At 32.1% G+C, this 14332-nt stretch overlaps 1 protein-coding gene across 3 annotated transcripts in view; it reads left to right on the forward strand.

Moving 5' to 3' along the window:
- Positions 1–1161: 1161 nt before the first annotated feature.
- ADGRL3 (adhesion G protein-coupled receptor L3) overlaps positions 1162–14332 on the forward strand; it is a 352909-nt gene continuing 339738 nt past the window's right edge. For all 3 annotated transcript variants that reach the window (XM_045531770.1, XM_045531771.1, XM_045531773.1), the window contains exon 1: positions 1162–1382. In XM_045531770.1, coding sequence (XP_045387726.1) covers positions 1192–1382 — 191 coding nt within the window. In that variant the 5' untranslated portion in view covers positions 1162–1191. The remainder of the gene's footprint in view (positions 1383–14332) is intronic.

Genomic DNA, 14332 nt, shown 5'->3' on the forward strand with positions numbered 1-14332 from the left:
TCATCTATCAACTTGACAAAATTTAGAGGAATTGATAATATTTAATTTGGGAGAGTAAAATACTGTTGGTGGAAGTACACATTTTTATTGTTTTTTAAAAATATGTTGATGCTTGCCACATTTGAAATGTGTTTCCCCTTTGATTGATCAACTTGATTTTTAGAAATATACCATAAAATGTATTTGGGTAATTAGATTTCTTTCCAAAATGTTATAGCCAAGTTGCACAGATATGTTTATATTTCTTTGCAATAGTATGACACAAAAACACTGAGACCTTCCTAAATGCCCATGAACATAGGACCAATTAAATCATTTATATACATATATATGAAATGTACCTATTAAAATGAAGGAAACGATATCCAGATATGACAGAATCTCTATTATATATTATTAAATTAACAGATAAAGTAATGCATGATATCAAACAGTATATGTAGTGTAATCCTACCTGAGTAAAATGCCCTGTGTGAATTGAAGAGTGGAAGGAGGCATAGGATATCTGCTTTTGTATAGAAAACTATAATAGGTCTCCCCATTATTACCTGATTCCCCTTTGACAGTAGGAAAAGGGTGTGCAGAGGGAGCTAAAGGAAAACATAATTTTTCTCCATAAAAATGTCTATTTTTTAAATAGCATGCATTATTTCTATAATGAACCCATAGAGTATACTGAATGTGTTAATTATTACTTAAACAGTGAAAGTATGTTTTAAAATTGAAATAGAGTACTTAAATAAGTATATTTAAAGTCAACACCAGAACAATTTTTTGGTGATGATTTCCTTGTTTAAAAAAGAAAAAAAGAAAGAAAAGAAACACCCCTGAGGTTTTTCTGAATCTCTTACTCTATAAACTGGATGATATTTGTATATTGTCTTAACCTGACACACCAGGCTAATGGTTTAATAGAAAATCCAGGGTACTTTTTTTCAATGATAAGAAGAAAATGTGAGAGTTAAAGTTTTTAAGAAATAATTATTGATTAAGAAAACCCTGTAAAATTTCTAAAGTGAGAAATATTCTAATTTAATTAAAATTATACCTTTTAACTGTTTATTTCTTGGTATTAGTTTACCCCTAACACTGTAAAAGCAAACACATGTAATTTTCCTTTGTACATAGTAAGAAGATGGTTTCTGTTTCTTCCTCCCCCTCCTGGCAGCTTTCAGCCGTGCCCCCATTCCGATGGCCGTGGTCCGCAGAGAGCTCTCCTGTGAGAGCTACCCCATAGAGCTCCGCTGTCCAGGGACAGACGTCATCATGATTGAAAGTGCCAACTATGGGAGGACTGATGACAAAATTTGTGACTCGGACCCCGCTCAGATGGAGAATATCCGATGTTATCTGCCAGATGCCTATAAGATTATGTCTCAAAGGTATGACACTTCTAATATTCTTTTCTTTGCACACGTAATATAAACCTTCAACATGCATCTGTGTGACATACTGAACGTAGGTAAGAACGTAAACAGTGCTGTGCATTTTAGGATAATTTGAAATACTTTTTCAATATCCGTCTATTCCTCATACCATCAAAATGCTAGTATTAGAAATTGCAAATAGCATTTGGAAAATATTAAAATTTATTATTTATTAAACTTCATGATCTAATGTGAGTGCAGTTATTTTGATAGTGCTCACTTAAACTGAGTTCGTTACATGAAAGACTAATTGCATTTTTCACAGTTTTGAAAAGCATAATTTTCTCCAAAAATTGCAGGAAATTTCTTTTACTGCCAACAATTATTTCCTAACAGTGTAGGAAAAAAATAAATGAAAATTAAATTAAGAGGCAATTTTATAGTCATTAATCAAAATATAGTAAGCCTATTGATTAAGGATTATTTGGGCTTGGAAAATAATGAAAAAAAAATATTTTGCAATCTAGTGTATGAAATTAATACATTTAAGCCAGCTAAAATATTAGCATAATATAAATTAAGGTACCATATAATATAAATGGATAAGAAAAAATATTTTTTATTCTACAGAGTGGTTATTAGGGATGCATACATAGTATAGATTTAAATTTTACTAAAATTTATTGATAAGTTAGCTAAATATTACATATTTCTTAAATATTTGTTTACTATTACCATGCTTTTTCAGAAATCAGTGGTGACGCCATTCATTTACTATAAGCCTTCAGCTTATTCTTTTCCTTCTATTTTTTAAGGAGTCTTTAAAATATAGGGAAAACTGTAGTTTATGTAAAACTAAGGAAATTCTAGCCTGAAAGCAAAAACAATAGATTTTAAGGATTATCTTTCTTCTACTTAAGAAAGCCTTCCTTATTTTAACCTTTTGTCTTCTTGATACTTAAAATTCTGGTATTTTTGTGTGTGATTAATAAATTCATAGAGTCAATATCTTATTTTTATAAATGGCTGTTGAATAAATTATCAATACAAATTACAGTATGCCGGGTTTTTGATGATCATAGCATCTGGGGTATAGTTGAAGGATATTGGTCTCTGGGCAAATCTGAGGATTTTTATTTGTTACTGTAATGATGGCTCATGCCAAGGTGAGGGCTAATGAGAAATAAGATTTTAAGATTAGGGATTCCCTTTGATAAAAGTCTGGTTGCATTTTGTTTTTCTCCTGTGTCTTTGTCATTGTCATATGTTTGACATACCTCCAGCTATACCTAAATACCATGTTATGCCTAAAAGAATTCTAATCATTTCATTGCATGTAGGTGTTGTAATAGTCTTTCAGGAGTGATTTTCCGTAAGTAGTATGGAATGGTTACTGTGACTAAATTGTTATTTTCATTTGTTTCAGTCATGTAACCAAATGTCTGATTCCTTAGCATCTGTTTGGGGTGTACGTTGAGGAGGAAATTCTGCTGCTCTGTGATTAGGTTTTCATTTAAAATATAATAGAAGCATTAACTTCACTAGCTCTTTGATCTCTTTGTAATTTTCAATGGAATTGTTTTAGTCTTTTCATTGATATTATTAGTGGCTCCCAAAATAAGCTGTTAGTCTTATAATTATTGCAAAAAAATAGTTATAAGGGATCCTTTGGAGCCGCTGAATTACATGGGATGCGTACATAAAATGACTAATCTGCAAAATAAAAATATTTTACTCACCCTTAGTAAATCATTTGTGTGAGCCCCCCTCATGGTTCCTCCAGTAAGAGTTGTCAGCTAAAATAACTTTGATTAATTCTCCTTGGAAGCAAGTTTCTCTCTTGCACTTGAACTATTAAATGTACTACTTTTACACTTGTCCAGTAAGCTCCCAAGAGATGGGATGGCCATGGCCACTTGAGCTGCTTTATAATGAACTTAGTTACACTGTCATGCCAACTACAGCCTGGTAAATAGTGCTAATAATCACTAATTATGATATGGACATATCATACTAAGAATGATATGGACAGTTTAAATAGATTAATGCATTAGAACTAAACTCATAATAGAAAGCATCTTTTCTAAAAAGTACCTTGATGTATTTGCTTTCACTTAAATTTCTAGAAAGAGATACCAGGGTCTAAACATTTTGAAGCATGATTTATGGGAGGATTATTACCGAGTGCAAACTGGTTGTTATTATTACTGTGTTCTCTTGCATAACCTTGTTAAAAAGTCTTTGTAACTTGCTGCGGCCTCATACATTAGATGGATATCACAGATAAGAAAAAACAAGGAAAGTTATTCATGCAGATGTTTAAATACACATTGAACAAATGCATAAATTAAACTGTATACTTACATGTGAGTTATGTGTGAAAAATTTGGAACTTGAATTGAAATGGACATGACTGTGTATTTCCACATTTTTCTCCAGTAGCAGTAGAACAATCCAGTCTGGTATCTGCTGTAGAGAAGCCACTTTCTTCATTGCCTTTCAGTTTGCACTGACTGTTCTCAAATCAAGTGTGTTCTCACACCCTTCTGTCCAACCCCCTGGAATATTCCATGTTTTACCTCCATTTCATTATCCTAGTAGAGGACTTGTTAAAATGTTGGAATACATTTAACCTTCTCAGAACATACAATGTTACTCATTATCATCTATATCCTTCTTAATGGCATCTAAACATTAGCGAACCTATATGATCACACAACTGCCTTATCTAAAGTAAATTGTAGGTTTCTAGAAGGCAGACTTTCTGTTGATTCTACCAAAAAACTTGTTTTTGATATATAAACAAAAGAATATGATAATTTTGTCATGCCAGTTAAAAGTTTTCTTAATTCAATTATCTTAGTGGTTTCTGTTTCTTTCTCTTTTATGCTTATATGTTTCAGAGCATTTTTAAAAAGTATTACATACAATTTTTAAATCTAAATGTAAAAATGACTGTTACCAACTGAATAACTTCACATATTTTACATTTAGAATTCAGCTTAAGTTTTATGTTAAATTCACCTTTTAATAGATATAATTCTGTTATTAACTCAACCAACACTCCTAGGTCCATAATGTACAGTTCGTTATAACCATTACCCTGGGTTTTGATGGATAAATAAGTTGGGCATGGTTCCTGCCTATAAAACCATATATTGTTTAACACATTAAAAAATACATTTGCTCTACATTCTATTTTTTATCTCATTTACATTTATTGTGGAGATCAAAGGAGGAAAGCCTTCCAGCTGGATGGTATTAGAGAATATTTCATCAGCAAGGAAATATTAGAGTTGGTTCTCGAAAGATGGCAGAATTAGCAGAAACAGAATAAACCAAAATTATACTAGATATGTAAGTGGGAGAACACCAAAGAGGAACACAAGGGGACAGCTTCCTTCCAGTAATGCTTCACCCATTGTTTTCTGTCATGGTTCACAAGCATATTGGTGTTCTTCTGTGAATACAGCACAATTTAGTTTCTCTGAGTCCTCTTCCTAATGTCCCGCTGCTTGGTGCCAAACCCTTGCCCCCTTCAGAACCCTTCCTGTAGGGGAGACAGACATGCTTTTAAGAAACCTAGATGTTGCCAGATGATATACTAGCTTGATGCTATATTCTTGTCAAAAAAGAAAAAAAGTAAAACCTCTTCCCCTCTTCCATTGGCATTCTTATAAATTGGACATAAATTCCATATGAAAGTGGGAGATTTGAATATCATGTATGATGGCATCCATATGACAGCTTTTTGTGACACATTTTATAATTCATAATATAACAGCCTTACGTTACACGTAATTGCCTACTTTTTCAAATTTAAAAAGCATTTGTGAACAGGCATGTGTACACATATGTGTTTATGTACATATAACTTTTTATTGAGGCCTAATATGCAGAAAATTCCACTTATATGTGTACAGCTCACTGAATTTTTGCGAATCAAGTTCATCCGTATAACTAGCACTGATGAAGACACAAAACATTAATGGCACTGCAGAATCACCCCCTTGTGCCATATCCCCTCCCCCAAAGATTACCCCTATCCTGACTTCTAACACCCTAAGTTAGTTTTGCCCATTTTATAATTTAAATGAATAGTTTCATATGGTGTGTACTTTCTGTGTCTGGCTTTTCTCATTCAGTGCATTTTTCTTTGTATAAATTTACTGAGGCATTTTAATATACTGTATAATTCACTCATTTCAAATATACAGTCTTTTTTTAGCAAATTTACCAAGCGATGCAAACATCACAATAAATCAATTTTAAAATATTTCCATCACTGAAATGAGATTCTGCATGTCAATTATTGTTCATCTCTATCTCCTTACCCACCTGATGCAGTGATTAATCTACTTTCTGTCTATATGTTTATCTTGAGGTATTTTTTTAAGCTAAAAATTGAGTATCTGAAATCAAGTTAAATTTAGCGGGCTTTTCAGTGGGAGCAGTATAAAAGAAATATCGGCATTTATTTCTGGAGTCACAGACATAAATATGTTGCATTTTGAATCAAAGATTTCTAGACATTTTAAAAAATTCATTCTTTAGAGCTTTCTATCAAGTAGAGACATTAAATGAACAAGGTAGGAATATTTTTTTCTATTTAAACGAGAGACCTAAGTTTTGCTTTGGCCTTGTAGCAGTATTTTAGAAATAATACATTTTCGCATATTGTCACAGGAACATACAAAAAAAGAGAGAGAGAGAGAAATTGTTTCTCACCTTTCTGAAAAGTTATTTTTCAGTTTACATCAGTAGCACTGCAGGGGATTTTATAGCTTCTGTTGTATTCATTCCTGGGGAAGGTAAGAACTCTATTAATAGTAGTGGAAGAAGAAATGCCAGTAACAGTTTTTGCATGTTCATAGCCTAGTGGGTATTCTGCAATAACTGCATGTATGTATGTGCGTTTTTCCATTCAAATATTCACCTTTGCTCCTTTGACAGATTATTACATTGTCTTGTATTTCTCTTACAAGTTTTAACAGATGAGAAATAATTCCTCATATTGGGAACTTTTCCAAGGAATCCATATTCTCTTTAATAAAAATAACAGATAGGCATAGAACTTCCACTATATAGTAAATTGCTTAAGGATTACTTACATAATTGCTTAAGTCTCATGTGCATGTTTGTTTAAAAAGAAGGAAGATAATTCTATTTCTAAAGTTCCAATGTAGAGAATATAGACAAATAAGAAATTTCTTCTGTGGAGGTCACTTATTAATACTTTCCTGTTTTAATATTTTTGTCCCTTTCATTTCTGAGAATATATTTTAGTAATGTCTACTAAATGGCTTGCAAGTACTCCTTGCTATTAATTTAATTTTTAAAGAAATTATATGTTACATATGGCTTGTTCTGGATTAAAAATTTTTGTAAATGGTTCAGATTTCATGACAGCTTAGAATGAAAGCTATAGGGAGTTTTGTTGGCTCTCCTTTGTTCACGGGGTATAATTAGCCCTTATTGCAGCCATAGGCAAAGCATGGTTCACGGAAATTTGGAATCCCTTGCAGAGGGTCCACAGGTCAAAGATATTTTCATGATAATACTGACATTTATTTCTTTCATTGTATTGACAAAGGCACTGGTGGTACAGAATCTCACTGGTAGATGAACCTGCTGGCACCTTAGCAGGGATCAAGGCAGTAGCAATGTTACGTTTCTAACAATTTCTCAGATTTAATTTCTAATATGATAAATATTGGTAGATATAACTCAAAGTGACAGTCTTTCGGATTCTTAATAACTTTAAGAGTTAAAGAGGCTATTAGATGAAAAAGTGGGAAAATGGGATGCTTTAACAGATATAATTTTTTTCATTTCTACTTATTGGCTGAAAATTATTTATTTTTGTTTTCATTATATTTACATTGCGTAATACTCATTCTTTTTGCTTTAAAATCATTTAGAACTTTTCTATGAGTAAGTTATTTTTGAAGAGAAGACTATCTCTATGTTATATAGTGATCCTTGCTTCTAAAACAAAGCGACATCACAGAGCCACTGTAACCTGAAAATTATTGAAATCAATTTCTGTCCTATGCTCATGCATTTTATTCTTTCATAAAATTATACAACCTGCTTCAAATTAAAAAATACAATTATTAAAACAGTAGAAACTTAGGTCACCTTATTTTGAAAATTTTAATAGCACTTTTTTGATCAGAGGTGGCGAAGAGCAGTCCTATCATGATATTCAAAACACAAAAATGTTGCAGGAGCTAAATTTATATGTATACTGGAAAAAAATTTTCATTTTAATGTATCATTGATTTCAATTTTCTTTAAAAATGAGTCAATCATGTAGAGACAATGTTTTGAGAACTTTTGAACAGCTGTCTCCTTGCACTCTTAAATTTTCTGTGATCTTTTTCATTTGGCAGTGTTAGGGGTAACTCCAGTGCCTTTAGCCATTAATATATACATTGCCAAATAAACTCAACAAAATAAAGCTAAAAAGGACTTAAATAGGGGAGAGTTAGTATGAAAGATTCACCTTGGAATTTGTCATGTTTCACATTTGATTTATCAAACATAAGAATCGTTTTCTTCATTTATGGTAAATGATCATCATAGTTATTTCCCTTCTCCAGCTTTTGTAAATAATTTTATACTCTCTAGTCTGTCTATAGAACTTGAGATAATACATATAATACAGAAAATATGTAGAAGAAGTATGAAGAAGAAAAAAAGACAAGTTTCTGAATATTATTAGACAATAGAAGATAGAAGCACTGAAGTAATTATCTTGGAAATAGCTTAAATCCAAGTGAAAAAGAACTAAACATACTATAAACATATATTCTGTTATGGATTAATTGGATAGCGCTGGACTCCAGGGGAAGAAAAGTTGCAGTGTTTTAACAGACTTGAAAATAAATAACTTACCTTTTTGCCTCAGTTTCTCTCTCATTACAATGATTTTAAAGATTTCTGGGCTATTGGGAGATTGGGTCTCAAAGAATTTTGACTGCCTTTCATTTTTCAAGTGTAAAAATGAAAGTGGATCTTCATGCTGCAATATAGTAACTTTGGCTTATTATATAATTAAGTATATCCTTGTATAATATTCAGATTTTATTTTTCATTCCCTGGCAGAGGTCAGATTATGCTAAAAACATTAAATTTTCCTCCCTGAGTACTATTTCTTTCTCCCAACCACAAGATTTAACTGACTCATTGTTTCTTTATTATTAAGAATTTTACTAAATATAATTAGGAACTCATTGTATGTAACATATTTTGAATCTTGTCAACATATGTTGATATGATTAGTTTATGTTTAAGAGAAATGTTATTTCCCAAGTAGCTGGGAAATAACTGTTACCCTAATATTTGTTAATATGAAAACATCCCTTAATTGATAATGGTTTCTGTAAAGTTAGACATTGATTTTTATCACTTGCGTAGTAAGAAGTTATGTCAATTATATTTATTTGTAATGAGTATTACCGAACGCTAAAAGCAAAATATGTTTTTTTAACGTGGATCACATGGGAGATAGAAAGAGACTAGATTGTTGGTTACCAGAGGCCAGGAAGCATATGGGGGAAGGGAGAATGAGGAGAAGTTGATTAATGGATAAAAATACATGGTGTTAAATAGATCAGTAGAGTGACCGTGGTCTGCAATAACCTATTATTGTATGTTTCCAAGTAGCTAGACGAGAATAATTTGAATGTTTCTGGCATAAAGACAAATATTTAAGGTGATAGATATCTCAGGTACACAGATCTGATCTTTACAAATCATATGAATGCATTAAATTATCACATGTCCCCTGAAACTATGTACGTCAGTTATTCATCAGTAAAAATAAATAAATACGTTTATTTTTTTCACGCATCCAGGCTGATTTCAGCACATAAATATATGTTTGTGTTTTGGCTCAAAAAGACTTGGGGTCTTTGCAAAAAATGCTAGCACCCACCATAACTGTTAGTACTATCAGTCTGAAAATAAACATTTGGAGCTGTTTCTTGCACTCATTAGTGTATTGAGGAAGTAATGCTTGGCAAAGAATACAAGTCTACAGGAATACTTCAACAAAAAAAGAAAAAAAGATATATTTCGAAGTAATAAAAAAAGAAGAAAGAGTTATTATAAAAGGAGGAAACTATATTGCTGTGAGTTAGAAAGGTGAGTTAAGTATCTCATAATACTTGAATTCCAGAACCTTTTCACTTAAGATTATTGATATTGCATTATTTAGATCCACTTTGATCCCAGCCCTTTACCACTGATAATCTAAACAACTCTCTATATTTTACTACTACATATTAATGTACTACTGGAGATTTGAATTTACTTAATTAAAAAATTCAGAATCTCAATGTTATATGAAAGATTTATTGCAATCCTTTACAAGTGTAAACATCTTATTAAAGATAATATTCTAATATTATCTCTTGAATTAGTAATACTGACTTTTTATTTGTTTCGTGGTAATAGTAGGTTTTTTTTTTTTTTTTTTTTTAGTTCTATAATGATAACCTGTGAAGTCAACCAAAGCCTGGATACAGGCTATACTCTTGAGTGTTTCTGTTATAGGTGATACCTTTTATATGTGTTTCTGATATACACTATAATTATACATTTCCAACTTTGTTTAGATATTCATCTTTTTATCTTCCTTCTCTTTCCAAATCATAAATATTTGTCTTTTTATTAGAATCTCTTATAAAAAAAAACCTGTTACTAGTTTCATCTGTTAAAACCTTCCAGACAGTGGGAATTAATTCTGTGTAGGTATTTTAGAAATTAGGGTCACAAAAATGTACTCCTTTTTCACAAATTAGTTTCTGCAAAATTTGTCATAATGCATGGCCTTTCACCTTTCTAAGGAATTCAAATAGATCATCTTTGCCTAAGGAGATAGGATTCTGAATTACTTTCCAAGTTTGGTTCTAAAGAAAGCAGTCCTTCAAGTGACTTCACAAGCAGTTATTTCTTCCAATAGCATTGCCCTGCTATGGCACTAAAAAAATACTACAGTTATAAATGTGTGCAGTGTAATTTTTCAATGGAAGTCATAGACGTGGAAAAGCATAAATTAATATAAGCAGCAAAGGCTTCCACATATATTGAAGTGGAATTTTCTTCTGCAGAGTGGAGTTACTTCGCAAAAGTAATTTGCAAAGTATGTAACAGGTATCTAAATTGTTATACATTAGTGTATATAAAGGAAAATATAATTCTGATGTGATGTTCTCAGATACATATATGATAGCTTAATACAGTATAAAATGTCAGTGATAAATGAAGAAGCTACAACATACGTGTCATATTCTAGATTTTTTTCATCTGTTGTATCACAATTTTTTGTGAGAAATAATTGAATATTTTTGGTCATTATCACATGAATTCAAACTCTTTCAAATGACAGCTTTGAAAATAGTATGCCACTAGTGTTAGCATACATGTAAACATACAGACACATATGCACATATGCAAATAAGTGATACATAACTTCTAAGTATAAGTATCTTTGTATACTTACATGTATGATGTGGATTTCTAGGATGCAGATTAATTTCATGGAAAAAAATAAGTATTTTTGTCTAATGGTTCAAAATCTCAGAAATCTTACTTTTCTCATTTATTAGGAAGTAGATGACTATATTTTGTATCCATTTAGTTTTCTTACTTAAAAAAATACTTTGATTTGTCAAAGCAGACATAATTATTTTATTTTACTGATAACAAGAGAACTGATGGTGAAGCTGGTAAAATGATGAACCTAAGGGTAGGTAAGACCCTGTGCCTTTATTCTAAGTTTAATTATTTGAATATATTTTCTTTACTAGTTTGTTTGGAAAGCGGAATGTCTGGTATTTGTTATTATGAAAGAAAGTACACAATAAACTTTGTAGATTTTTAGAGAAGGAGATCTTATCCTTGTGAATTTTATCTCACCAGTGTCACTTTATTCTGCCAATATTGTCGCAAACATCCTGATAGACCACATTAGGAACAGTCACCCACACACTGTTTACGTTAGTAATTAACAGAGAATTTTAGGAAGGATTATAGGCAATGCCAATACTCCAACATTTTCCTCTTAATGAAATAACCAGCATGGCAGGGGGGCCAGCTGTATTTTTAAACCCAACAGGCTAAATTATGGAATAGAAACTATCAAACCCCAAATGGATGGGTTTGAGTATAAAATTTGCTAATGATAAAAATGGTAAAAGCTACCCTTGTAAGGAAATGCCTCTTGGACAATCCAGTTGAGGAGTTTAGAAAATGTCAAGGCTTTTTCCAAATATATATTGGCACTAATTTTCTATACAACTGGTCACTTCCTAGCTTAAAAGGCTACAAAGCGTAAATATGATCAGAATTCTCCTTTGGTCGTGAACACCCTCCACCTCAAGACTAGAACCACAATTATGTACATAGGATTTTTTATACACTGTCAAAGTTTTGGGAGTAAAGCACTCCTCTTTCAGCACTTAGAATATTTTCAGAAAGAAAAATTGAACAAGAAACAACTACCTTTTGAAAAATTAAACTTACCAACTTCCATCCCAGTTAGTGTTTTCTTGTTCTGGGGTGTTTCTTTTTGTTGTTGTTCTTGTGTTTTGTTTTTCTTGATGTCTGAGATTCAGTTTCACTACACTGACCATCCCAGTCACAGAGATTCAGAATCTCAAAATTGCTGAGACCCCTGCAGCAGCATCACCTCCATGCACAAAAACCCAACCAAGCAAAAGAGACAGATGTTCCCACATGGTGGTCTTCAAAGCTCGAAAGAAAGAAAATCAGTGCCTCCGTATTTATCTTGAAGCACTTCTAGCATCGATTCCCTATGATCTGATTAGAGATCCTGTACGAAAGAAACATTTGGCACTAATTAAATTTGAGTTCAAATTTTAGTTTTGTTTCAAGTTGTACATCAATGGACTTTGTCAGTTTTCCCTTCTTATCACTTGTCTGTAGAGAATAACACTGAAGCCTTGGGCTAGCTCCTTCCCCTAATGGTGCTTTTGAGCTGAGGCCTCCTTTAAGTCAGTGCCTGCCTTCCACTCCACTCCAGGTTGTTGAAGTCTAGATAATTAAGGAAACCTTCATATAGGAGCATGGCCAGCATTAGTACTAACCACAACAGTGTATTGTATATTTCAAAATAACTAAAAGAGTAGAATTGGAATGTTCCAAACACACAAAAAATGATAAATGCTTGAGCCAGTGGTCATCTCAATTACTTTGATTTGGTCATTGTTCACTGTATGCTTGTAACAAAATATCACATGCATCCTATCAATATGCACAACTAGTATGTATCCCTAATAATTAAAAATAAAAAAATTGAAAAATTACTTTGAAATTTTTTAATCACTGGTATTTTTTTGCCCTAAAATAAAATATTTATAAAAGGTAAAAAGAAATGCCATCACATTTTTGTCTTAGAATAAAATGACTAATGAATTACATGTTAATTTTTTAAAATCTTTAAAATTATCTATTATGACTTAGCAAAAAAAATCTTGAAACAATATAGAAATTCAAATGATCTTTCTTCCCCTTCCCTTAGTTCAAATTAAAGTTCAAAATTCAATAAAACAATTCCATGTGTTCTATTCTAAAAGTAATTGGTACAGTTTTTACAGTCCTAACATCTCTTGTTTTTTAACACATATATTAAATGAGCCATTGTTAGCTATTGCATAGTAAATGGTGTCATTCATTTGTAACAGAAAAAGCAAAGCAAAACATTGTTTCTAGCAGTAATCAAACACTCCAAAATTATTTACCATTTCAGTCTGAATAGAAAATAAATAAAACGTATATTATGAACACATGAAATCCATTAATCTACAAAAAATTAGGAAACTTTGATTGGAGTAAGAAACTATCTTTCAGTTCCACAGAAAATAAGGTAATGATTTTCACAGAATTTGGATCTTCAAAGAATAATCATTTTTTTCCTTTTTGTATATATTCATGCAGTAGGGAAGATTGTTAATTTGTTAGAGAAAACTTGATGTTTCACAAGAAATGTTAATAGCAAATGTATGTCCACAATAACACTGAATAGATAATATGATGCTACTTCTTAGAAGCATCTGCCAACTCCCCTTAAGTCAGTCAGAATAAATGCAAGAATATATACTCTCATTATCCTTCCATGTCTGTGGAAACATAGTAATGGGGAAGTAGTCTACTTGCAGTCTAGGGATATAATTAAGTTATGCCTAGTTCAAGATCATTGATTTCAAACTAAAGGTATAAGCAAAACCAAAAAGCTGTTCTGCTTTGTTTTATTTTGTTTTGACAATAATATTACATTGATAGTAAAAAGTGCAAGTTTTTCTTTTTAAACATTTTGCGCATATCCAAGGTTCCTATATTGCAGTAGACCTTTATTTTAAAAAGCTTGTGTATGTCAAATCAGTATTGAAAGCTGATGGTGAGGGAGTCCAGTCTTGACAGCACAGACTCAAAATAACCATAGAAATAAGCTGTCATCGAAGATGTTCTTCCACATACACTATCCTGCCAGGAATCAAAAGTGCTGGGAACTTAAACATGACTACAATAGTCCCTAACTATAATACAAAGAGGTTTGATGGGGGTGATGGGAGATACTTTGCATAGACTGTGGTATGCACAATGAGAGTGATATAGGTAATTAAAGCACTACCTGGAGGGGCTCCTCATGTGTCCTGAGTTGAGCTGGGAAACATCCTAGAAAGGGTGGAATCTTAGCTAATGTTAGAGTGTACATGAGAAAGGGGTCAGAGGAAATTCTGGGCTAAGAGTTTAGCATGGACAAAGGGAGAAGTGTGGGATTACACAGATGTGAAAGTGACTAATGCGGTTTGGTGGCACCAGGAGTTACAGTGTGAGTCAGAGGTATTAACTGACAAAATAAGAGCTTGCCTTTCACTGTGTTAGTGAGCTAAGGCTGCCCTGACAAAATACCAGGGACTAGGTGGCTTAAACAA

Source organism: Lemur catta, chromosome 19 (assembly GCF_020740605.2).
Source record: "Lemur catta isolate mLemCat1 chromosome 19, mLemCat1.pri, whole genome shotgun sequence".
Lineage (NCBI taxonomy): Eukaryota > Metazoa > Chordata > Mammalia > Primates > Lemuridae > Lemur > Lemur catta.